Raw genomic sequence first — 25795 nt, forward strand, 5'->3', positions numbered from 1 at the left:
AGTTAGATTGCGCTCTTTAAGTCTCTCACTGTAAGGTGTTTTTTTACCAGTCCTCGAAGTTTTTGTGGCCTTTTTCTGCACCCTTTCTGATTTTTCTGTATTCTTTTTAAAACATGGACATCACGCAATATTTCAGTATCAGTTTCACCAATGTCATATACAAAGGTAAAATTTCCACCCTACTTCCCTTCTATCCATCTAAGAATCGCAGTCGCCCTTTTTGCCCGGCATTGCACAGGAAGTTCATGTGGAGTTGCTTGTCCATTATGACCTCACAATCCTTTTCAGGGTCACTGCTTTCCTTGTTCCTAGATGCATAACTTTGCATTTGTCTGTATTAAAACACATTTTGTTTGAATGGGCCCTGGTTATGAAGCAATCCAGATCACTCTGTAGGGTGGCTGTGTCTTCTTTGTTATTTACCACTCCAACAATGTGTGTGTCATCCCCAAATGTTTTCAGCCATGGTTTTACTTCAGGATCATTGATGAAGTTTTCATAGTGCATGGATGAATACTGATCACTGTTGAACCCCACAAGGAACACTTCCATTCAATGATGATTCCCCACTGACAATTTCTTTTTTTTGAAGGATAGTTCAGTTATCCAGTTCATGCGTTTAATGTGCTATATTGATATTGGCCAGAGATCTCCTCAGCCAGCTTTTCTAGCACTCTTGGGTGCAAGTTATTCAGGCCTGCTGATTTGAAAATGTTTGTCCTTCGTAGATGCCAGTTAATATCATTGTTAGTTACAAATGGAGTACAAAAGTACTTCATCTGACTACAACATTTTGCTTCTTTCCAAATGATATTTATTGATCACTTCTGCCTTATCTGTATCATTATTAATGATTTCTCTCTATGTAATAATGGCCTATCCCATGGATTTTTTTCCTTGATGTCTTTAGCTTCCCTTATAAATTTTCTGCACTCCATAACTTCTAACTTATATTGATTGCTGTCTATTTCCCCATTTTTCCATGTGTTATATGTTTCTGTTTTATTTCAAGTAGCTGCCTTCGCTTTGCCTCTGAATCAGGATGGGCTTTTAGCCGAAGATGTTGTCTTTTTGGATTGTAGAATTAGATTTTTGGCCATTTAATAAACTCTTCTTAAACAGCTTCCAATTTTCATTCACATTTTTCTGTCTAAAGTTTTTCTCCCATCAGTTTTGCTCAGAATATTCCTCAGCTTTGGGAAATCAACTCTTTTGAAGCACCAAGATTGTATATTGCTGGTTGGGAGACTCCTCTGTTTGCCCATATGGAATGGAACCAGGTCATGATTTCTGATCCCTGTTACACACCTAACTCCTCTTGTTCCCTGGCCTGTAACAGACCATTACTCCCTTCTGTGCTGTGTTAGGTAGGTAGCCATACACATTCAGGATCCTGTTGTTCTGAGTTATCAGTCACTCTAAAACTGGTAATTGTGTCTTTAATGCAGAGTATCTCTCCACACACGTTTTACCTACTCTGTGCTTCCTAAACAAGTTGTAACCAGTGACTTTAACATTACAGTCTTGTGAATTGTCCCATCAGGTTTCAACGATACCAATTATATTAAATTTATTCTTGTCAGTAAGAATTTCCAATTCCTCTTTGGTTGTTTCCCAGATTCCTAGCATTGGTATGTGAATGATTGAAAGGCTTCTCTTCACATTCTTGGCTGTATCAATTCAGTTTGTTCGCAACATGCTGAGTTTGTTTGTACATGATTTGCCGCCTTTTCCTGGTGGTGGTAGTTTAATGCCCTCCTGGGTGCCTCAGCTGCTTGCCTGCTGAGAAGGTTAACCGGTGAGATGCAGGCTGTCCAGTTCATACCACCCCTGTCCCACTGCACTGTAGCCCAGGGTTCCACAGAACTTCAGGTGCAATGTGCAGCTGTGGGGCGTTCTCAGTATCTGTAAAATCTCTCCGGAACTGGCTCTCTTAGGTAGTACGTATCTACGAGCATCTAGGAATCTGCTTAGGGCCTACAAGTAACCTCCGAGGTGTAATGATGTCCATGGCCATGGTAACTCGGCCACTGCTTTGACTCTTGGGATTTCTACTGACTTACCCATTGTGTGGAAGCCATCTCTCTTTGTGAGCGAAGGGGTCACCTGCGGGGACTGAGGTGCAGGGACTGGCTGGGGCTCCCTCTTCCAGAATTAGCCTTGGGTCAACATGGGTCACAAGCTGCTGCTTGTTTTCACTCTTGGAACCCGTTTGAAGCCTGTGGCCTGGCTTTGGTCACACATTACACTTAGAATTCAGTCGTGGGTCAAGTGGGTTCCCCTGAGTCCTAGCAGAGTGACAGGCGTCAAGGCGAGGGGCTGGCAAACGTGCACAGTGGAGCTGCCATCCTTCATGCTGTCATGCATGTGAGCACGTGTGCGCACTCGATGTCCAGGAGTGGCTGGACTCCTCCCTGTGCAGAGGAGGAGGAGCAGCTGCTAGAGCCATGGCCTGTGAGGGAGTAGCAGGGAAGTGGGCGCTCCCTGCCCCCAGCAGAAAACCAGGAAAGGCCAGAGCCTTGGGCAGCAGGCGGAGCCACTGGGTGGCATCTTGCAGGCTAATGTGCTGCCACTTCTCTGTCTTCCTTCCTGCCCCCCATTACCTGTGAGGTTTGCTCCTTTCCTGCTGAGTATTCCCTGGGGTCCGGCAGTGTCGGATTTACTGGCACTGTCGGACTTGCTGAGTCAGCCCTTCCCAAGGCGCAGGGCACCTCCTGGGATCCCTGCTCCTCACCTGAATTAACCCAGTGCCCCTAGCGCCAGGAAGTTTGCTGGCAGCCTGCAGGGGAAATGCTAGACAGTGAGTACCCTTGTTTCCCACACGCTCTGCTTTGTCCGTCCAACCCGGCCGGTGCAGACAGAGGAGGCGCAGGGGATGGCAGCCGTTGGCAGAGGAGCAGAGGCCCTAGTACTGCTCCCCAGCCTTGGGTGAACAGCGAAGCTCCCTTTGCAGATGGCTGCAAGCTCCCTGTGAACCTGGGGCAGAGGCTAATTGTTGCCGTCAGTAAGCAGGGCTGTAGTGGTGCGTTTTCCCTTCTCCCTCAGGAGGTGGGCTGTGCACGTATCAGGGCTGGCTACATCAGCCACGGCTGCCTGGGTCTCCTCACTCAGCCCTAATCTCTCTGCCCTCTGCATTTTCAGTGAATGGGGACTCTGCTGGTGCCACCGACACTGAAGAGGAAAGGTCTGTGGTGGGCGTGACCTCGCCACCTGCAGCAGTGTCGAACGAGACCCCCACCCTTCCTGCTCCATCCATCCCTGGGGAGCCAGAGGAGCCGGCCCCTGCCTCAGGCACCCAGTCACCTCGGCCTGCAGCGCAGGCCTTGGAAGCTCTACCACCCGGGTAAGCAGCTCTGTCTCCAGCCTCGGGCCCATTCAGAACACGGTGTGGCCCATTCCCAGGGCAGGGCACCATGGTGCTTGCTCCTCCCGTGGCTGGGATAGGGGGAGTGAGGCTAGTTCTGTGCAGAGAGGGTCCGAGGAACTTGAGTGGTCTGGGCCGCTGCTCTGAGCCTGCAGGAGCAGCTGTGTTGGAGGGTGGGGCTCTGTTCTGCCAGGCTGGCTATGAAAACAAAAAAGCACATGGGGCCCTTGGTACTTTCTGGAGCATCACAGACAAGCAGCCGGACTGTGACGTTGGACCTGGTCCATGGACAGCATCTGTGTTTGGCTGTATGTGGGGACTGACCTCTACTCCCTCAGCAGGGGGTGGGCCAAGGCTGTATCCGTTTCACGTTCTCAGGGGCTATACACAGCCGCAACATGACAAATCCCTTGCTGTCAGGTCCCCAAGGGCGGAACCGCGCCTTTTGCTCTTCCTGAGCAGGACGGAAGGTGTCTGTGATGCATACATTACAAAGAGATGGGAAATTTCCAGAGAGCTCCCTTTAAACAAGAGGGCCTGAACATTTTTTAAAATAAACTCTTAGAAACATGTAAGGATCCTGCTCCCCTGTCAGTTTGGAGTGGGGGGGTCTCACTTAGCTGGGGTCTCCCATGCTAGCTGCTATACAGAGAAACAGTGGGTCTGACCAGACAAAGCGTGCTGACAGATGCACACAAGAGGTGGAACCAGAGAGAGCTCTGTTCTTGGGTTTCTCTCCAGTCCTGGGCCTTTCCAGACTTACAGGTAACAGCAGGAGGTAGAAAATCTTCAGAGCAGAAGGGAAGAGGACTTGGTGCTTGCAGTCCCCCCAGTAGTAGGGCAGCTGGGAGAGGGGCGCTCTGGAAATTACATTAACGTGTGAGCTGCAAGACCATCGTGTAGCCCAGCCCAGGCCAGGATGCAGGAGGGCAGTCTGAGCGAAAGCTTTCTCTCTAAATTTGGGCCATTCAGGCAACGCAGCAAGAGGGGGTTGTTAAAGGGGAAAATGGCCTCCTGCATTTCCTGTGAAGTAAGCTGTTTATTTTCCTTTGGTTAAGCCAGTGCCTGGAAGGTCAGGGCCTCGCTCATGTGTCAGTCATAGGTAATTAGGGTTAACAGCTCAGTGTGTCTTTGTGGGGTGTGTGAGGGTTACTGTTCTCAGGGCTTGGGCTCTTCCTGTTTCCAGGCAGCTGGAAAAGGACAGTGCTCTGAAAAAAGTCTTTATTCCAGCAGGAGCTGGAGCTTCTCACTGCTCCTTCTGGTCAGACTGAAGATCTCCTCCTTGCGCCTCAGCACTCTCCAGGGCGGACCTGGGGCATTGTCTCTTTCCTGGTGTGAGTGGGCTGTGACTGCCAGCCCAGCCCGTGTGCCACTCATGAACAGAGTTATGGAAGTCCCTAAGGGTGCAGGGAGGTTTCCTTAGCACGTTCAGCTCTTTCAGCCACCCATTCCATGGCCCCATGGAGCCACTCTGAGGATGGGCTAATTTGCTGTCCATTCCCTGGCTCAACAGCACGTTCTTGCTCCTGTTTCTCTCTGTGATTGGAGCAGAGAATCCAGCATGTCGGAGGGAGAGAGGGCGGCAAATATTCAACCTGCTGTTTGTGGTCGGGGTAGGGAGGAGGAAGAACAGCAGCATCAAATCCCCTCCTGTTGCACCCACTGGCCTTAAGGGCCACCACACTGCAGCTTGGGCCGTTCCCTATCTGTACCCTGGGCAGAGACTCTCCAGGGGGTAAAATGATTCACCCTCTAGCTTGGGCTTGTTATTGGAGTTACAGACTCGTGCTGTGCTAAGCTAGAGTGAACAGTCACTGGCCTGCTTGCGCAGCATGGAGCGCCGTGTCCTGCACTGGCAGGGGGGAGTGGAGTGTTTTCTGGGGTCTCTCGTGGTGGTTCTGAGCACATCAGGAACCAGAGTTCTAGGGCATGAGTGGCCGAATGTGAGACCTGCCCCAAGAGAGGCTAGACCAGCGTTTCTCCCCCCAGAGTCTTGCTCTGGCTTGGCAGTGCTCCTGGCTAAAATGGGGTGGGGAAAAAGGTGGAGGTACGCGAACCAGAGCTGGTGCAAATGGGCTTGTGGGGGCCGGGGGTTTCCATTAGGCCCTGATCTGGGGAGGTGCATTTCTGGCTGTCTTACCACGCTGGCATGTTGCTGGGAATGACTTTGGCTAGTGGTTTGGGGAGCTGAAGAAGCAGTCAGCTGTGTCCATGTGGGCAGTAGTGTCAGAGGAAGAAGGGGACCCAGACAAAGCCGGGTAGGTTCAGGCTTGGTAGCAAGACATTCGCATACGTGGCTGAGCAGAGTGCAGATCAGCCCCGTGGTGGCTGGGCGGTGGCTGGGATGACTGACCAGGGTGGAGTGTTGAGTGCATGCATAGCAGTTCTGGGGCTTGCTGCTTACAGGGGATCTGGGACCCCACCCGTTATTGAGCATCATGCCATTGCAGGTGGGTCTGAGAGCCTCCATGTCACTCTCACAGGCTTAGAATGCTCCAGGGGGTTGAGTGCCTGTTGCAGGAGCCCTGGCTTTTCTACGCACTTCCTTTGATCCCTGGAGAGATGCAGTAGGATGATCTCCCCCACGTCCACTCCCTTTCACAGCCCTGAGGGGGTCTCAGCTCTTCCCATCTTTATCTGATGGATGCTTGGAGCTTGCTTCTCTCCCCACCTCCCACCACACACAGGGAATCTACAGAGGCCAGGTTCATGTGGGGATTGAGCTATTTATTCTGCTCAGATGGCTGTCTCAAAACATCTGCACCAGATGTGGTGAGCTCAGAGGAGTCTCATGCACATGACTGGGAGTCTGTTTTAGGGGCTGGAGGATACTGGAAGGTGGTCTGAATAATTCCAGATCCAGCAGCGCCCAGAATCCGTCCCCTTCCAGCCACCTGGCCTTACGCTTAGACTTGTTGTCATGTGATTAACTTGAAGGGAGCCAGGGTACGTGTGGGTATGAGAGCAGTTGCTTTGTAGAGTTGGAAACTTTTGGGGTGGGGACCCCACTTTAACACACAGGTTTCCCAGCTGGCTGATAATGGAATGGGAAGGCAGCTGGAGTCATCAACTCCTGCATCTGGTTCCTATCAGTGATGATCCTGCACTGGGGACGGAGTGCTAGTTAACACGGCGTGTATACACAGCTCTGTCTCGCGCACACAAAGAGGCACATTATGCTGTCTGGCAGAAGGCATGGTACTGTGGTTTCTTACATAAGGCAAGGCATTTTGTTTGGACTGCAGGTTACCTTAGCACTGCCATTTCACACCGGCCACTGCTCCCTACAGCCACTGCCTGGTGCAGCCATTTCCTGCAGCCAGAACAGAGTTATACCGGTGTGCAGTGGGGGCAGGCGTGCCACACGCTGCAGACTCTCAGTGACAGGGTACCTGGATAAAACCACGATCAGCTTGCTCTTCGGAAGGGAAGGAATGCTGTGGGTGCTTTCCCACCAGACACATTATGAAGCATGATTAGAGAGGGGGATGCTTGCAAATAAGTTGCCCACATTTCTTGGGGGAGTTTGACTGAAAGCTTCATCCCTGGGCTTGGGACTGGAGAATGGGCACAAGATGCAATGCACATGCATAGGCAAAACCCAGACACTAACTTCTTTGCAGCTGAGACTATGATTCTGTCACAACACTTCATTAGGATGGTATTTTTCTGTTTTACCTCTTGTCCTGACTGTATGCTAGAGTAACAGCTGCAAGCTGCATTCTAGACAGTTTTTTTGGGGGGAAGTGCATTCTGATTGGCCCAGGAAACAGGCTCCAGCCAATTGAAATCTTCTTTTTTTAATTAAAATATATTAAAAAAATCTTTGAACAAGCTGGTTTCTGATTGGCTGCATTGATGTTTGTCTCAGCTTCTCCTGCAAACTGACAGTTGATTGTGCAGTGATCACTACTGGTGCAGACACCAGCCTTGTGGAAGCTCAGATGTCATTGGGCCCTGGAAGAATATAGGAAGTAGTTTATTATCCACATTTTTCCATTCATGTTGCAATAGTCATCCAATATCTGGGTTACTTATGTTTAAAGACACCCAAATCTTTGTTTGCTAAGATCCTCTTTTGACATGCTCTTCAAAACTGTCCACACATGGTTGTCCACACATGGTCAACATACAGTGACTTGTCCTTTTGGATGACTAGATTGATGCGCAAGCACTTCAGGTCTCTGTGGGTCTCCCTTTCTTTCTCACCTGGTCATACACACTGTTACCAACTTCATTGCTGCAGAAATTCTGGCTTGTTAAATACTGTCTCCCAATTTGGCATGATCTCTGAAGTGGTAAGTGCCCTTTGTTCTGACAACGTAAACAGGGATGACACAGAGTCATCCTGTTAATGAGCTTACAGCAGGAAGTGTGTTGCAGAAATCAGGACTGGGCACATCACACATTGCCTGCAGTTTGCTGGTAGTGGTGCCTGTTTCAGTCCACATGCTATTGGTGTGTTCCATTTTGGAGTCTGTATCAGGTGACCTAATTTCTGTTGTTCCTTTGACACCAAGAGACCGAAAAGCTATGTTGGTACGTACAATATGCAGAAGCATCCTTGTATCCAGTTTCTGTTTAGTATTGTACAAGTCTTAAGCTGCTTCAGCACCTCTACTGGTGATGGACTTCGGTGCTTCACCATTGGAAGAGACTCCAGCAAGGAGGGTTTGTGTTGGGTGTGCTCCTGCCACCTCAGGTGCATTTTGAATCATATATTCACGGAGGAATTTTACAGGTGACTGACTGCTTGTTGGATGCCACATTTAGAAACTTTAGGATACTAATCACCTGGTATTTCTTGCATCCAACCTTAGATTCTGTCTGGCGCTGTCTTTCTGCAATTTTCACAGAGTTACTGTTATCATATCTGTCAAAGATTTTGATTACAGAATTAGCTTTGTGAAATCCCTTTAGGACCTGTCTCAAGTACTCAGCAGCCAATTAATCGAGTGCGTGGAATTTATCTCCAGCCATTATTTGTGTGACAGCCATCGCATCTCTGACCTACACTTCAGTTGTGGCATGCTCTTAGCTCATGGATTCTGTCAGCTTGAGCTTCCAGCAGATGGAATTTAGCATCTCTGTTCTTTTCATTGTTCCATCAGCGTGGAAGAGTGACACAGGCATCGGTCCTACTGGGAGATTAAGAACAGTTGCCATTGAAACATCATCTCTGCATCTTTCTAAGGATAGGAAAACAATTTTTGGACTGATAGCTGCTGTGATTGTCCCTTCCTTGCCAGATGTAAATTTGGTGGTCTTGGGCATTTCAGCAAATATTTTGATGCCAGATTTCTTGACTGGGCTGAAGAAGCTGCGTGTACCATCAGAATCAAGTGCATCTCTCACAAATTTCTTCGTTTGTTGTTCACCAACGTCTACTGTTAGCCACAGAGACTCTTGTGCATCTGATGTTACATACAATCCAGTTAGATCTATTAAGCCCCTCTGGATATAGTTCAGGGTCAAATAGTTTGTTATATTGTTGATGGCGTGGCTGGTAAGAGCTATCTGTTACATGCTCTTCATCACTCTTCAGTGCAGAGGCTTAGATTTGTTTGCAGACTGTGTACACTACTACTTGTTAGGCCACTTCTTACTCCCATAGCTTTTGCATATTCACTCAGGACTTGTGAGGGTCCATCTGACAAGAGCTGGCTTCTTTATTGTCAGTGCTACAATCCCACGGCTACCCTTTGATGACAGTTTTCTCTGTTCCCAGGTCACCCTAAATTCCATTGAAAGAACCCAGGAGTTGGATGCACAACAAATTCCCCAGCTTCAAAAGCTCTGTGTATTCCTCCAGGGAGACCTAGCATATCAAGAATGTAGATTGGTATCCACCTGGTGTAGCTGGGCCTCTTTGCAGTAAAGAAGTATGGAAGCATGGCACTCTGCGTGTGTAGGGGAAGTTGTGAGTCACCCTCTTGCTCTGCATGGACATTTAGAAGCAGTATCTGCATAACCTGGAGAAAATGATCCCAGAACTTGAATGTAGCAAACTGGGCATACGTCCATGTCTGAAATTCCTCCAGTAGTGGCAGTATATGCTGAGTCACAGCATCATCAAGCTTTTAAATGGCATGTTGTAAGGACCCAATGTCTTCAGACTCAAACACCTTTGAATGTTAGCCAGCCTTAGCCAGACTACACCAGTACCCCCTCCCTGCTCATGGCACTGAACAAATTAATAAAGTTCCAGAGCACTCAGGGCCTCAGGTGTGAGAGTCAAGCCACGCAGAGCACAAGCTGCAGACACATCAGGATCAGCAAGGTCTCGCAATCCTGTGTCTCCCCAGAATTTCCCAGCACATGCAGGGAAACAGCACAGGGTGTGAAAACCACGCAGGCAAATCACATTGGTACCAAATTCATTTGGGAGAGTCTGTTTTTCACTTACTGAGCAACACATACCGCTGCTGATCCATTGTCTGAACGGCATGCTGCTGTTGATGTTTCCGTACATTTCAGCATTGTAGTGTAGACTGTGGTCATCTCAGCTGGTTTGGCATCCATATTTGGTGCATATGCAACTGCTATGTGGCTGCTCTTCTTGGTTGCAAGCTTGTGGTTGAAACCAGCCCAAAATGGAATCTCCTGAGTGTGAACGATATTGACATCCTTTGGCATTGGTAGGACACCACAAGGTTGTCATCTTAAAAGACACCAGGAAAGATCTTGTGCAGTGTTCATTTGTAGGCGACAAGAGTTTATTTTCACAAGTACTTTTTCATGGGGAATTTGTTCTAGGTTTTTCAAATGTTGCATAGTGCATAAGAGCTCTGTTTGCCTAGGGAGAAGAAGTAACTTTTCTTTCCCACATTTCAGTGATATTTGCTGTGATGCTGGACTATCTGCAGACTGTTCTTGAAATACCACTCTAGCCATTCAATGGAAGGTGTTCTTTCCATCAGTGGTCTGTGCATTGATGTCTATATGATCATCTCGTTCATGGATGACATTTCCACCAGCATAAAGTTGTACAATTCCATTTGAAAGGAACACACCTTCCTGGAATCTTTCCACTTCAGTTTTTGCAGTGCTAGTGATGAACTGCCTCACCTCATCATAATTTAGGCAGGATCCATGAAGGTATTGTCTATCAATTAAATTGTGAGACCCAAACTCATGGTGTAGCTGTGTAGTAAGGCTTGTGTGCAGTGGTGTGGTAATTTTGTAACTGTTAAGTACTATCAACATGTTGTTGTGTTGATTCCCGAAAACTCTATCAAAGTACAGAAAATACTGCAAGAACTCGACGCAAAAAGAAGCCAAGTCAGACTGAAAATGAACTGCTCTAAAACAAAATTTATGCAGTCTGAGGTCTTGCCAAAAGCCCAAATAATAGTCAAAGGAGAACAAATAAAAGAAGTTGAGCAATACGTCTATTTGGGCCAAGAAATTAACATGCACCACGATCAGGAAGGCGAACTCTCGTGAGAAAGAGAAAGAAAGCAGGTTGGTGTGCATTCAATTCTGTCAAGTATGTCCTCCAAGGAAAAATCAACAAGGCAACACGTGCAAACCTCTTCAACTCAACAGGACTGCCAAAAATGTTATATGGCAGCGAAACATGGGTGCTGACGAAGATAGAGGAGCAACAATTAACTGTCATGGAGAGGGCGATGGAAAGAAGAATTCTGGGGATTTCAATCTGCAACTGAGTCCCCAATGAAGTGATCAGACAGCAGAGTGGAGAACAGGATGTTGCTGTTGAAAGCAGGTACAGTAAATGTGATGAGTCGGGCATATAGCTAGGCTCACTGACAATCGATGGACTGCAGCTGTCGCCTAGTGGTACCCACGGGAACTGAAATGACCACTCGGCCGACCTCCAATGAAACGGGAAGTTTTTATCATGAAAAGGCGTGGCTGCCCATGGAGAAGGAAGGCCAGGATAAGAGAAGAATGGAAGACAGATTGTGCCGATCACAACACATAGGAGGGCTAAAGGACCGATCGATCAAGGTGATCAAGGTTAAGTACTATGCACACTGCAATTGAGGCATCTTTTTGAATATCTTCTGAAGGATGATACTTATTGCTGGCTGAATTATACCAGAGGAGAAACTCCGGCACCAACTGGGGCACAAAAGTAGCTGCCTCTGTAAATTACAGTCACCTAGCATTGCATAATTTGAGGCTTTCATTTTGGCTATTTCAAGTTGAAGCAGCATTATACAAAACCACATGTTCATTTGAAAGCATTTCATCAGGCTCACTTGCTGGAAGAACATCTACACAAATCTGGATGATTTAAGTTCCTGCTTCACATTACTAGCAGCTTGGATAGCAGCAGCTGATGTTGCGATGTTTCATATAACAGAGGTAGACTTGCCTTGTCCATGCTGTTCATGGAATGAAATCGCAGAACTGCAGTGTTTTTTTTTTTTAATCTTTCCTGCAATATGCTGCTGGAATAGCTTGCAGTTTCAAGAGAAGCTGGGCTTTATATCATTGTAGCAGCTTGGACAGAAGAGGAGTTTTCTTGTTGCACATAAGAGACAGCCTTCATTCAGATGATAAAATGCAGTGTCATAAGGTGACTGTATTGTTGCAGTCTAAGCAGATGGTTTTGCTTTAAATTCGTTTTTACTCAAGTAGGAATAAAGGCAGAGTGACTGATAAACTGTATCTCTAACAATCGAGTCTTCCCCACATATTCTGCACAACATGTCAACCTCTCCTCTTTGAAGTGCTGTCTCCCTTAGATTGGTTGTTCCCTCAAATGTTTCTGTTTTACGAAGTTTCTTGTCTGTCTTGTGTGTTTTTCTCAAGAAAACAATGCAGCAGGACCAATTGCTCGGGGATGTGCTTATTCTGGTGGATGTAGAAGCAGATGAAGACGGTGCTCTCTGATACGATTTAATCTGTTTTCTTTCCTGAGTTCAATACAACTCTGAAGTTCCAAATTTGAGCAAACCCTGTGATGGAGTATTGGTGGCACATCATCTAAACTAGAAAACTCACCTTAGTAAATACCAATACAATTAATCTCTCCTTGGGTCTGCTGTCAATATCAGAGAATTCTGGCCAGTACTGGTGACTTTAGCATTCTCTTGATTTTTCTTGCTAAAGAACACATTTTTCAAAGTTTATGAAGTGTCTCTTTGATGTAAGGGGCTTGTATTCCCCATGTCTTATATATTGTAACATCCCTGTGGAGGTGAAATTCCCAATTTATACTGTTAGCATGACTACCACCATTTTGTACAAATAGACATACTTGTGCTAGATTAGATATGAATTCGATCTCTGTTAGTAACCTAATGGCCCGTTTTGTTTAGTGAGCATTTTGATTGAAGCCCAGTATGCAGCACTGTATTGTCATCTCTAACACTAATACTGACCTGTGGATAAGTGTCACTGAATTAGAAAGCTAGTTTCTAGACTATTTCAAAGTTTAGTACTGCATGCATAGGTAATTACAAATTAAAATCTTGTACCAGGCAGACTAGATGCTACATTGTATATACAAAAGCTTACAAATGGATTAGCGTTACATTCGGAATTTATGTACGTTTATATCTACCCAATGTGCAGTACAAACTATGGGCAGGCAACCTACTGCTGCTGTTCACAGCCATCGGCGTGAGACTGATCTGGTCAGCAAATTTCAATTGAAAATAGAGAAAACTATTGTAATCACTTGAGATACTTTGACAATTAAAAATATACAACGTGAAAACATTTCATGTTAGTATATTGGAAAATGTTGCTATTTGCCATTTTTGCCACATATTAAATAGCTTCATCGTTTCTGGAGAAAAAAACAACTCTCCCATGCAAAGTCAATAGAAAAATCTTTTAATACATTGTCTTTTGGTAGCTTTGACCAATAAAAACCATATTAGGGTGTGGCAATTAATGTGAACAGTAGAAGCTGTACTCAGTCACGTTGCAGCATTTTTGGAATTGTGCAAAAAATGACTTTCTCATTTTGGGTACAGTTGTTTCACCTTGCCTACAGGCTTATGGCACCACGTCATACCTCATCTAAATGGACATAAAATACGCTTTCAAATTATATATGATGTGGGTGTGGGTACATTAAACTCCCAAAATATGCCCCTTTTTGGGGACTTGCTGCACGCTTACGTGCTTTGCCTTTCCCACGAACCCCATCGTTCCTGGCTCTGTCCATCTCAATAAGAGCCTGCTGCTGAGGGTTCAGCATGGTTACCTCTGGAGAATCACATGCTAACGTGGTTCTGTGGCTGACATTAGTGGTACCAAAGTCCGTCTCCCTCTCGATCAACACACATCTTGTGCCAGAGGTCCAGCATCATCAACTGAAAAAGCCAAAGTGGTTATGTGTCTAACATGAACAGCATTGCAGGCCTAGATCTCTTCTGGCTGACTGAGTCCAGTGCTAAGGGACAAGCACATTTGCTTCTAAAGCACTGCTTGCCAAATGTGCCCAGGCCCATCAAGGCAGGGCTCCAGCTCAGGCGAGACCCTGTGCTCCACACAAGTGGTACTGAAGTCCCCGGATCCACCTAACAGAGTCCAGTACATAGGGTCAAGCTCCGTAAAGAGCTGCTGCCCAATGCGGCTGTATAGCTGGATGGAAATTGAGCTCCGTGTTGTGTGGTTTCTCAGGACCCCGACTCATTCTAGTTCTAGGGGTTAGACCACAACTTAGGTTTTTACTCTACACCAGCATTTACTCCAGACATACGCTATCCCGGGCTCCATCTGGTGGCTCCTGGTGGCACACGGGATTACCAGCTGCATTGGCTTTGAGTACTAAGCCAGGAAGGAGACTTTCCAGGGCAGCTTTGGTATGGAGAGGGCAGCTCCCCTGTCCTCCGCACCCTCCCAGAGTTTGGGACTGGCCAGTGCCAGTGGTGCAGAGCCCTGCCGTGGTGGCATTGGTCATGCAAAAGCATTTAACAGGGAGGACTGCTTGAAGGTAATTAGGTGGTTTAACCATTCATGTCCTTGCTTTGGAGGGGCACGTGCAAACTTGATTACTGGGGGCTGGGCACACACAAAATCTCATCACCCGCTGCATGCACTGCCCCGTCAACCTTGTTTCTCTGTGCCTGGGTTTGTGTCAGTCGTATGTGCAACAACCCCGCTGCATCACAACCGAGTTTTGTGTGTATTCATTTCCTTGGCTTTTCAAATGTTCCATCGGGATTGAGCACTGGGTTGGGGAGACCGGTGGGGCAATAGTGCAGCAGGAGGACATTTTATCTGGGGGCTGGTGCACATGACTCCCTCTCAGTTGTTGGATAAAATTGGCCCAGAAAGTAAAACACCTCATGGAGGGTTTATGTGCCCCATCCCCGTCTATGGGGCTAGTGTCCATCACCACCCCAGTCACTTAGTCTTGCATGTGACTCGTCCTTCTCCCTCCACAGCCCCTTTCAGCCAATCAAGCTTTCATGCACTGGGCCTCCATCAAAGCAGGTTAGTTTGCTCTCCCCCATCAGTCAGTTTGTATGGACAATGTATAGTCTTCCAGTTAGAGCAAGACCGGTGGTTGAGAATGACCCTGAATCCAACATTTTCAAATAGGCCCTTCCCCAGTGGACCTATTCTGCTGGGGGGCTACCTCTCCACCAAGTTATATGTGGGGATACAATGTCTTTTAAGGGATCTCTCTCAACAATGACCTGCAGGACTGACAAGAGAGAATTTCAGCCTGAGCCCAAGTTCAAAGGCTTTCCATTAAAAATGCATGAAGAGAAACCAGACATGGGAAACCCAAAGTGTATGAAGCTAACCCTGTGTGAATCTGACACTAACTGGCCTCCTACGCTGGGAGAAAACCAGGGATTTGTGCCCTGTTTCAAACCCCTTTTAGAATGTAGCCCTGAGGATGGAACTACTCCTGTCCCCTCCTTAAGGCCAGGCACCCAGCAGCCGTGTGCCTGCAGGACTCCACATAAACCTGCCGTCACTTGCCTTTTACATGTAGAATAAAACTGGCTAATCAGACAGTTAAGTGATGCTGGGAGGTGAGGGTCTTGAGCCATTGGATGTTCTTGCATTGTGTGGCCCCCTGGCTAGGAGGGATCTGTGATGGGTGGGGTCAGTTTCAGTTAGGCCCCTCCCACATAAAAGGATCTTTGAGAGGCTCATTCTTTCCTAGGAGAGGCAGCCTGGAGAGCAAGTGGTGGTTTCTCCTGCTGTAGCCTGACCTCCATTCTCACTTCAAGGAGTGAGGACCTCAAGCTACGGGGGTGGCAGGCGCTCTGTCAGCGACCTCCGTCTACGAGACCAGGCAGGCTGGGCGAACAAGAGCAATGGAGCTGAGCAGGGGCTGGGCTGGGGAGGGGAGAGGGAGGAGCGGGCTGGGTGGGAGCTGTATGTAAAGCACATCATTGTATGTCATCCTTTTTTTTATTTCATGTCTGAATTTTTAAAAAATTAAAAATAGTGAATAGTTTATACGCACACACACAGAGGGACACACACAGACTGTACGCGGACTGGTGGGGCCCCCCGAAAGACAAAACACAGTTGGTAATCGCCTTAGTAAAAAGTTTCAGAACCACTGCTTTAAGAAGCTGCCCTTCGCTGGGAAAGGCTGAAGACACACTAAAGGTGTGTCTATGCTACAATTAAACGCCTGTGGCTGGCCCGTGCCAGCTGACTCAGGCTCATGGGGCTCGGGTTATGGAGCTGTTTGTGTAGATGTTTGGGCTTGGGCTGGAGCCTGGGCTCTGGGACCCCACAAGGGGGGAAGGTCCCAGAGCTAGGCTCTGGCCCCAGCGTCGACACCACAGTTAAACAGACCTGAGCCCCGGGAGCCCGAGTCAGTTGGCATGGGCTAGCCATGAGTGTTTAATTGCAGGGTTGACATACCCTCTGTGGCCAGTGACTGGTCTCGGCCTATTGCTCCAGAATCAAGTGACCGCAAGGATTAAAGCCACACCAGCCATTTGGTTATTGTCTGACCAACATCTCCTGCTTTCTCTAGGCTTCACCTCAGCGTTTCAGGAGCAGCTGGAGGGGTATTGAGTCTATGTTGGATTCTCCTAATGTTCTCTTTTAAATGGATGCTGCTTTCACTTACCAGGGCAGGATCCAGGACAACTCGAATAGCATCTTGAGGCTTCAGGGCTCTGTGTGCGTGAGAGAGATGCCCCGGCAGTTCCTGCCATGGGAGAATTGCCGTTCTCTCGCTCGTATCAAGCAAGGCTGTTCTGGTAGCTGGGTTTGGAGGTCGCAAAAATGAATTCAAGTAGCTGGTAGTTGCTTCTGGTCGTACTGTGTGCAGTCTGCCCACTGCTCAGGAACTGGCTTCAGGTCAGGGTTAGCTGGGGCTGGTAGACGGTTCCTGTTTTCTGTCATGTAAACGGAACTCTTAATAATACAGAACCGCGGAGTCAGTGGAGCGCCTGGGAAGTGCTGCCTTGTCCTTTGCTCTCCCGAGGGGATGTGTCTGCCTCAAGGTGAGACGGGAGCTGTATGAGGGATTCAGAAGTGTGCTACTAGACAGGGTGGAGGTGAGGTGCCGGGCTGGCTGAAGGCAATGGGATACAGGCCTTCTCACCTGTAGGGCCTAATTCAGATCTGACCCCCATGTCTGAAAGCCACTGCTGTCCTCTGGCTGTTTGACCTGCGTGACCTGAGACTAGCGGGAGGGGTCCCACTCCACTTCCCGTATCCCATCAGCAAATGTCAGTACTAAGGGGCAGCCTCAGCTGTGGGGATTTAGATGGGCCCTTGAGACTGGGCCTCCCTAGTGGTGGTGGTGTCTCTGAGGGGGTTGAGATGTGTGCACAGACACAGGTGTGTAGTGGGAGGAGAGGCTTGTGCTGGGCTGTGGGTGAAAAGAGGGCTTCAGTCTTCGGGGCTGTAAAGCTGCAGGACATTCACTCAAGCCTCTAGGTAAGGGTGACGCGGTTGATGCCTGTCCACTCTCTGGAAGCTGTTATGCTTAATTGGTGTAATGCTGAATGTTCTGCGAGGTTTCTGCTCTGTTCTGGAGGCAGCAGCCTTGGCCATTCAGGGATTCGATTGCTCAGAAAGTAGCCCATCAGCTGCCGGGAAAAGATCTCCTGACCCACGAGTCATCCCAGCAACCTCTGTGCCTTTCTCTTCCAGCTGGGAACAGCGAGAGCTACCGAACGGGAGGGTCTATTATGTGGACCATAACACCAAGACCACCACCTGGGAGAGACCTCTGCCTCCAGGGTAAGACGCTTTTGAGATAGATATAATAGCTGCTGGATTGGGCACACAGCAGGCTGCAAGACGGCCGGAGAGACGCATCTCCATTGCCAGGCAGGTAGCTGCCTCCTGGGGATGTGGAACATTCTCATGCCAGTCCATACTTAGCTGCCTCAGCTCCTTTCTCTCTGTAGCCCCTCTGAGCCCTTGTTTTCCAGAGGTCTCTTTGGTTCTCTCCTTCTCTCTGTGCCGTGGAAAAGCTGAAAGTGATAAAGCCAAATCATTGTTCTTCCCTCGGCTGCATATAGACTGGGATGACCCTAATCAGTGAACGTACTTTAAAAGCCAGCGTACGTGTGAATGTGAAATAAGGCCTTTCCCACATTGCTTCCATACCCCTCATCTCTCCTACTTACGTACAACACCTCCTGCTAAAACTGGACCTCTGCAGACCCTACCTGCTGTCCTATGGTCTTGTCAGAGCTCGTAGGCTACTCCGAGTTTAGACAGGCCCTTACGTGGGTGGGAGCTCTCCCAGAAAACCCCTGGTGGTGGTTGTGATGCAGTCGGGGGTGCTCTTCCCTCTTAGCACTGACTCAGTTTCCCAGCATGGTGCTGTGGACCTGAGGGAGCGGGGAGGGAGGACACCTATGGAATCACCAGTGTCACTTCCTTTAGCACCTGGGTTCTCCTTGGACAGCTCCTGTCATCCAACTACTCAGCAACGCTACCCAGCTTAACACAACATCTGCAAAGAGGCACCATGACTCCTGCCATTCTTGTGTCCCCTGGTGCTGAAGTCGTCCTATCCAGAGGAATCTCGTTCCCTGGGGAGTGAAGGTTCCAGTCTGATTGAGTCTAGAGCTGCTGTGTAAAGACGGCAGCGCTGGCTCCTCGGAGGGGAGGAGAAGCAGTGTTTGAAATGAGACTGTGGGGCTAGAGCTCAGTGCAAAGTCACGGTCCTGCTGGGACACGCGAGGCCACCACAGCTCTTGTCATTCTGCTCCCCCAGATCGTCTCTGAATTCCTTTCTTGCCTGTGAGTCTGGAGACCAGTAACCCCTGAAATGCTGCTGAGAGCCAAAGCTCAGCCCATAGCGCATCCTCTGTTAATGCACCGTGCCCTCTGCTTCATCCCGGCGCCTCAGACGGCTTCTGCCCTGCAGGTGTTTGAGGCAACTAAGCAACCCGCTCCAGTGGCAGGTGGGGGCACCATAATCCATGGGGCCCGTCCCTGACACCCCAGGGGAGGTGTTTGTTCCACTCCCAGCTGCTCCAAAGCAGCACAGCGAGACAAAGGGTACCAGTGGGACGCTGTGCGACCCAGCTCTGCAAGGCACAGGAACGCCACCATCTGCTTGGGCCTTGCTGCTCACTGAGTCTGGCCCAAAGGCTCCACCAGCGCCTCTCTCATCACCAGCCTCTGAAGACTTCCGGGGCAGCCTGTGCCTGGGGTGGGGTGGCCTCTCGGCAGTGGGGCAGCACTCCTGGCCACTGAGTGGCTATTCTCCCCCAGCGGGACTGAGTAATTGCTCTCCCTTGGGTCTAGCAGTAGGAATGAAAGCTGAGTCTCTGGTCTTGGAACCTCAGTTCTAGTGGTTCTCTGGGTCTGCTTTGGCACCAGCTGGGATGCGCTTGAAGGCTCATCCCGAAGGCCCTCAGCGTAAGAGAATTTGTGTGTCCAGGACACAAACTGTCCCTTTCAGCCTGAGAAGAGTTTTCCTCATGGGACTTCTTTAGCACCTTAGGATAATTCTTCCCCATGGCTTTGTGGCCCTGTTGACAGGGACCTCCTCCTGTTCCTTGGTAGGCTGGGTGATGACCTACAGTTGGGAAGGTTGAATTCCTAGGAAGGAGGGTCTGTTCCTCTGACATTCCTGGTCTCTGAGTTACCAAGTAACTGTGGTAAATCGTGGCCAAGAATCCTTGTCAGCCATGAGACTGGCTGCTGCCCCTGGCTGAACCCCTCATGGGGGAACCACAGACTGTATCTAGGAGCCTGGAAAGCAGAACAGCATCTAGCATCTTCTGCTGCCTTGGACCCAGCCGCAAGGGCAGTGGCTCAGGGCTGAATGGTTGGACCCACGGAGGGGAGCTGTCCCACAGCTCGGCAGTGCTGGCGTGTCCTGGGGAGTCACCTCAGGACCCAGGTGGGTACCGCATTCCGCAGGCCCCTCACCAAGGGAGCGGCTGAGACCCTGTCACACACTGGGCCTCTATCTTCTTCAGAAACTTTCCTGATTCGCACGTCAGCCTTCCCCCACCGGCCATCAGCCACTCCTGCGGTGCTGGCATCTAGTGCAGAGAAGCCATTTCTCTGCTAGCAAGGGAGCTTTACATTCTTCCTTTTCCCTTTAAACATCTCCATCGTCGTCCTCCATCCCTCTGACTTGCCATGTTTGTTCCATCAACATGTTGCACTCCAGTTATCTCTCCAGTGCCCCTTGGGGGACCCCTCTGAACTAGGGGCATATCCCAAGGCTCATTACGAATGCTGCTTCCGCGGCCTAGGGTTGAGCGGTCAGGCTGTGTGATGATGGCAGCGCGTGTTTGATTTGCTGTCGTGCACTGCGGTGCGAGATCACAGACCATGCGGGCTCATCCCACGTCTGGGGGCAGGGAGATCTGCCTCCCTTTCTTTCCAGCCATGCACTGGAGCACTCTGGAAGTTAACAGTTTGTGAGGTTGAGCCCTGGGGAAATCATAAGCATCTGCGGAGCACCCAGACTAGCACATACCAACGTGTTAGCCAAGCCATGCTGACTGACAGTCAACTAAGGTGGCAGGGTGTGAGAGAGAGGGTGTCGGGGAGAGCTGAGTATCTTTACAGGGGTGAAAAGAACAGGAGGACTTGTGGCATCTTAGGGACTAGCAAATTTATTAGAGCATAAGCTTTCGTGGGCTACAGCCCACTTCATCAGATGCATAGAGTGGAACATATAGTAAGATAGATAGATAGATATAGATATATACACACATTCAAATAAGTTGGAAGTTACCATACAAACTGTGAGAGGCTAATTAGTTAAGATGAGCTATTATCAGCAGGAGAAAAAAACTTTTGTGGTGACTATAATCTGTAATGCAGTCCTTTCTGCGGTGTTTCCAGCTGGGAGAAGCGAGTGGACGACCGGGGCAGGTATTACTATGTGGATCACAACACCAGGACCACCACTTGGCAGCGTCCCACAGCTGAGTATGTGAGAAGCTACGAGCAGTGGCAGACGCAGCGAAACCAGCTCCAAGGGGCCATGCAGCAGTTCAGCCAAAGATTCCTGTACCAGGTAAGGGAAGTCAACATCTCCTCTTCAGGGGTGGGACCATAGAGCAGTTTTCATCGGCCCTCCCTGAGCAGCGTGTGCGGAATCCAGGCCATACCCTGGCTGTAGTTGTGGAATGATGAGTGAGGTCTGTCAGATCTGCTAACCAGTGAAGGTGATGTGGAACCCAAACAGCCTCCAGGGTCTCCAGGGACAATACAGGCTTCTCCAGCTACGGCTTGCTAGGACCCTTCCCCACACTGCAGTCTGCCCATTGTACTGGGCACTTCTCCAGGCAGTTACCAGAGCCCAGCACTCCTCAGAGGGCCATTCCAGCTGACTCACAGCCACTGCCCTGATCTGCTCCGCTCCGCTCCAAAGGACAGGAACTACAGGAACTTCAGAGCAGGGGGTGGAGCAGCTGGGAAGATCCCACAAACACCTCTGCTGCCTCCAAGGCAGGGAGCCAAGAAACCCTGAGGGAACTGGCGTTCCCTTTTTAAAAAAATCCGTAGAACTGTCGGGCTGGAAGGAACCTGGAGAGGCCATCTAGCCCAGCCCCCTGCGCTGAGGCAGGGCCGAGTGAACCTAGTCTGTCCCTGACAGCCATTTGTCCAGCCTGGTCTTAGAAACCTCCAGTGCCACGGATTGCACAGCCTCCTGTGGAAGGCTGTTCCAGAGCGTCGCTGCCCTTAGAGTTAGAAGAAAGAAAAGGAGGACTTGTGGCACCTTAGAGACTAACCGAATAAATTGATTAGTCTCTAAGGTGCCACAAGTCCTCCTGTTCTTTTTGCGAATACAGACTAACACGGCGGCTACTCTGAAACCTTAGAGTTAGAAAGTTTCTGCTAATATCCAGCCTAATGATTCATGCTGTCCTGAGCAGAGGCAGCAGGAAATGACCTCAGCTGCTTCCCACTGGCCCGGGATGGGGTTGATACTGGCATGGCAGAGGAACTTGCTTTCTCCCTCAGCTCCTCTGTGAGTCGCTGGGGCCTTCTCTTGCACCTGGCTGGGGCGAGGGTGTCATGGAGCTGTCCCTGGTGGGATGGCTGCAGGTCTCTCTGGGTGCCATGCAGCGCTCAGGCCGTTCTGTGAACTGGATCCGTGGTGGGGGAGAGAGGTGCTCGGAGCCCAGCTGTGCCTGGCTTTTCCAGCTAAGGCAGTTCCCTCTGGGAACCTGTGTTTAGAGAATGGCGTGGCTGGGCTCGGGCAGCGCTGAGGGCAGTGGGGTCACACTCTGTCCCAGGAGACTGGCCTCGTGCCCCCAGTGATCAGTTTCAAGGCAAGGGAATGTATGGGCGGCTCCCCTTTCTGGGTGCTGAGGCAGTAGCTGCCGGGCCAAAGGCCCCACAAGAGCTCCAGGGCTAAGTGCTGCTCTGCTCAGCAGGTGCCTCCTGCCTTCCCTGCCTCTTCTCTTGGGCTTGAGCTGGACGAAATGGCCACGTCTTCTTGTTGTGGGACGTTGATCTCTCACCTATCCCCTGGTGGGAAGCAGCTGCTGAGTGTGGAGTCTGGGCTCTGGCAGCTCCTATCCCCTTTGAGCAGGACCTTCCCTGCTTATCTCAAGAGTCAGATAGTGACTGGCTGGAGAAGTCTGCAGAGAGGAGGCTCTCTGGAAGAGCCAGTGAGTCCCCAAACCCACCCTCTGCCCCTGCTGAGCGCCCATGACCACAGCTGACTCAGCACTTGTGCGGATTAGGCCTAGGTCAGCAGCTGGCAGGCCACAGACTTCACCACCGGAGTAATCAGGCATGTGCACTGACGTTTACCCAGGGTGCCTCTGCCCCCCAGTGCAAGGACCTCCAACCAGTCGCCCGTCAAACAGCCCCTTGCTGAGTCCTGGATCTTACAGGAGGTCTCAGCCCTGGGCAGCGCTGCTCTCCCGAGGCTCCGGGCTCCGCAGCGGTGTGACTGTAGGAAGAAGTGTGAACCTCTCCCACTTCCTGCGTTCACTGCTCCAAGCCCTCCCGTCTGCTCCAATGGCACATGTGCCTGGGCCTGCTCTCCTTGCCAGGAGCAGCGGAGAGCTCGCGGGTGCGAGCATGGGGTCGTTGTGGGAAAACAGCCCCCCCAAAGCAAGAGCTTCTGGGTAATGAACTTCTCTTCCCCACGGAGGGAGCCAAGAGGCTGAGCTGTCGAGCTATAGAAATGCCCCGTGCAGCTGGCCATGGCCCCTGCATCCACCTCGTGGTGTGCTGGCAGTGTTAGAGCGTGGAGCAACCTGCCTCCCCTGCTCTCAGCTCAGGGTTCCCAGGTCGAGGTGGTCTCTTCCTTCCCTTCCAAGCCTGGCTCTCCCTTTCCTTCAGTGAGCTTGCTGGGCTGCCCTCCACGTGCCCACTGCTCTCATCCAGGGTTCTGGGGAACGGGGGCTGCCGGGTAGCACTGGTTCCAAGCGACGAGTGGGGCAGGGAGTCCGTCAGTCCAGAGCATTGCCTGGGTTCTGAGCGTGTCGCTCTCCGCACGGCCCCCAGAGCCACGGCACTGCAGCCGTGCCAGCTCTTTGTGTCGCACCCCGGCCGGGACGCTGGGCAGGGCGGAGGGGGACTTCAGCTCCAGATTTAGCCTGATGAAGTGATGATACTGCTGCTCCAACGCTGCTGCCAGGAGTGCTGGCTGCTGCTCAGCTCCCATCCCCAGAGAGCCTTTGGCTTGAGCCCTCCTGGGCCTGCCTGTGTGGCAGGAGAGGCAGCTGTGCTAGGCTGGCATGACCTAGTCATGCGGGTGGCCCAGGTTTCTCAGTATCGCTGGCCTCTGTCTAGGGCAGCATTTCTGGGCTTCTCTGCCCGGCAGCATGGGATGGGGACAGGGCTGTGTCCAGAAGCTGCTCTCTTTTGCTGGGCTGCGTGGCCCTGCCCTGGGGATTTTCCGTGGGCTCCTGCCCTTGGCAATCTTGGAGCATTTGCTGTGCTGATTTAACTGGGCACTATGTTAGTTTTCCCCTATGCTTCTGTATTGCCCCTGGGAGCTGGGTCTCTTGCTGGCTGTTAGCAGCCTGGCCATTCCCCCTCGCTGCACACATGTGGGCATTGCTGGGAGCAGCTTGGGGGCTGGCTCCTACGGCTTTAGGCTTTGCTCGTGTCGCGCTGCCATGTTTGTTCAAATGAGTTACTTTTAGGTCCCAGTGAGGTGATACCTCCGGACGTGACTCGGCTGGGTCTCTGGCAGCCTGCTCTGTGCGTCTGTCTGAGCAGGGAGGGGCAGCTGAGACAGCCCGCCGCGTGAGCCAGGATTTCCCAGCGTGGCCATGGCCTGCTCACCCCAGTCCCTGCTCGGCAGATAGTGTGTGGGGAGAAAGGGCCTTGGCTGCCATGGGTTCTGTTTGTTCCCAATCCTGTGTCCTGTCTCACCCCGCTGGGATTTCACATGGCCCCTCGGGTTCACCTGCACCCTCTGACACAAGTGCCCTTCCGTCGGCAGGCAGCAGGAGATGCCGCGTGCCTGTGACCACGGGCTGTAGGCAGCCCCGTGGCTCGGAATGGAAGCCGTGTGTGGACGTCTGTCATTTCCCCGTGGGGTGGGGAAGGGGTTGGCAATGCCGTGGTGTTTCCCTGAGCTCCAGTCGGGTTTCTTTGCATGGCGTGCTGCTCCCTTTCTCGAACCAGTCGGCTCAGGATCCGGGGCCTGCCTCGGAACGTGAGCCCCCAAAGCCCACACTTTAACATTAGGAGCGGAAATGAAAAGACCATTTTAGTAACAATATGTTTCTTATTTAACGCTGAGGAGTGTATGCTGAGCCCCCCACTCTCCTGAATCCTGGCCTGTTTGGTCTGGCGGGCCATCCCCAGGAGACCTCCCAGCAAAGCTGGGGAGGGGGGCTAATCTAAACAGTGCCAGGCCAGCAGCCCCCACTTCAGGCTGCTCGGTCGCCCTGAGCCAGAATAAAGGTGCTTTGTGCAGTGGACCTGTTGGGGGTGGGGACGTGCAGGGGGCTCAGGGAGACGCCTGTCTGTGCAGGCATGAATGTTTCCTCAGTTGGAGTGCATCTCGCATGCTGCCGCTCGCTTTCACAGCCCGCTGCGAAGGGGGAGGCGGGGGAGGCTGCAGGCTGAGCCAGGAAGCGCTGGGCGTGGACAGGGCTTGTGGGAATGATTTCATTGGAAAGGCCTGCGCTATTTTTTCCCCTCTTGTGTGTGGTTCTTGGAGAAGGTTGGAGGTGTAACTGTGGTGGTGGTATCAGTCGCCTTGGCCAGCAGGAGCAGAGCAGCCGCGCACAGCTGGGCGTTCCAGCAAGCCCTGCTCCTCTCTCCCGCCGCCCCAGCCGCGGTTTAGTATGGGCACTTTGCACCCAGCGCCTGCAAGTTGTTTTTAGTTCCTTAGCAGCAGGCTCTGTTTCCCTGTGCTGAGAGTTGGGGAGTGATAGGAGGTGAGAGGAGAGTGGGGAGCCTGCCCCCACCTCCCTGCTCATCTCACTCCCGGCTCTTGATAATCTTTGTGTTGTTTTGTATTTTTGCCCCCTCTGCTGTCTCCAGTCATCTGGCGCCCCGTCTGACAATGATCCTCTGGGCCCCCTTCCTCCCGGCTGGGGTAAGTACCAAGCCTTCTCCCCTGCTCTCGCATTTCTGCTGCTCACCTGGCACCGCCCCCGCCCCATCTCTACGGCTCGAACCCTTCCTGCACCGTCCGTCCCTTCGCTGGCTGACCTCTTTTGGGGTGGGGGGAACCTGTGTTCTTGGGGGCTCGTTCCCTCTGCATTACTGGCGGGGCGTGTGAGCGCAGGGAAGATGACATTGTCCCACCGTCCATGCTGCCTGTGGGGTGGATCTGCCAGAGATCCACGCCAGCTTGGACTTTAAATGCAGCATTTTGAGTCTGGAGGTGCCCCGCTCTCTGGGTTTGCTCCCTGTTGACTAAACCTAGCAGCGTCTGTGATTGTTGCCCGGACTCAAGGAGGGGTTGGAGGTCTCAGACCTCCTTTTGCAGAGGAGAGGTGGCTCTTCTGCCTGGGTCTCTCCGCCGGGGTGAGCTCCCCGTTTGCGTGTGGGAATGGGAGGAAAGGCTCCACCAGGGGGGAAAGGCTCTTGCTGCTGGTGTCC

The 25795-nt window shown here is 51.0% G+C and overlaps 1 protein-coding gene across 4 annotated transcripts in view; it reads left to right on the plus strand.

The window, feature by feature from the left end:
• The window catches only part of WWP2 (WW domain containing E3 ubiquitin protein ligase 2), an 89494-nt gene that overhangs the window by 43949 nt on the left and 19750 nt on the right, over positions 1-25795 (plus strand). For 3 of the 4 annotated variants that reach the window (XM_037878175.2, XM_037878177.1, XM_043526021.1), the window contains 4 exons: positions 3142-3343; positions 17435-17524; positions 20609-20783; positions 25232-25286. In XM_037878175.2, coding sequence (XP_037734103.1) covers positions 3142-3343; positions 17435-17524; positions 20609-20783; positions 25232-25286 — 522 coding nt within the window. The remainder of the gene's footprint in view (positions 1-3141; positions 3344-17434; positions 17525-20608; positions 20784-25231; positions 25287-25795) is intronic. The other variant, XM_037878176.1, reaches the window with a different exon arrangement.

This window comes from Chelonia mydas, chromosome 12 (genome assembly GCF_015237465.2).
Source record: "Chelonia mydas isolate rCheMyd1 chromosome 12, rCheMyd1.pri.v2, whole genome shotgun sequence".
Taxonomy (NCBI): Eukaryota; Metazoa; Chordata; order Testudines; family Cheloniidae; genus Chelonia; species Chelonia mydas.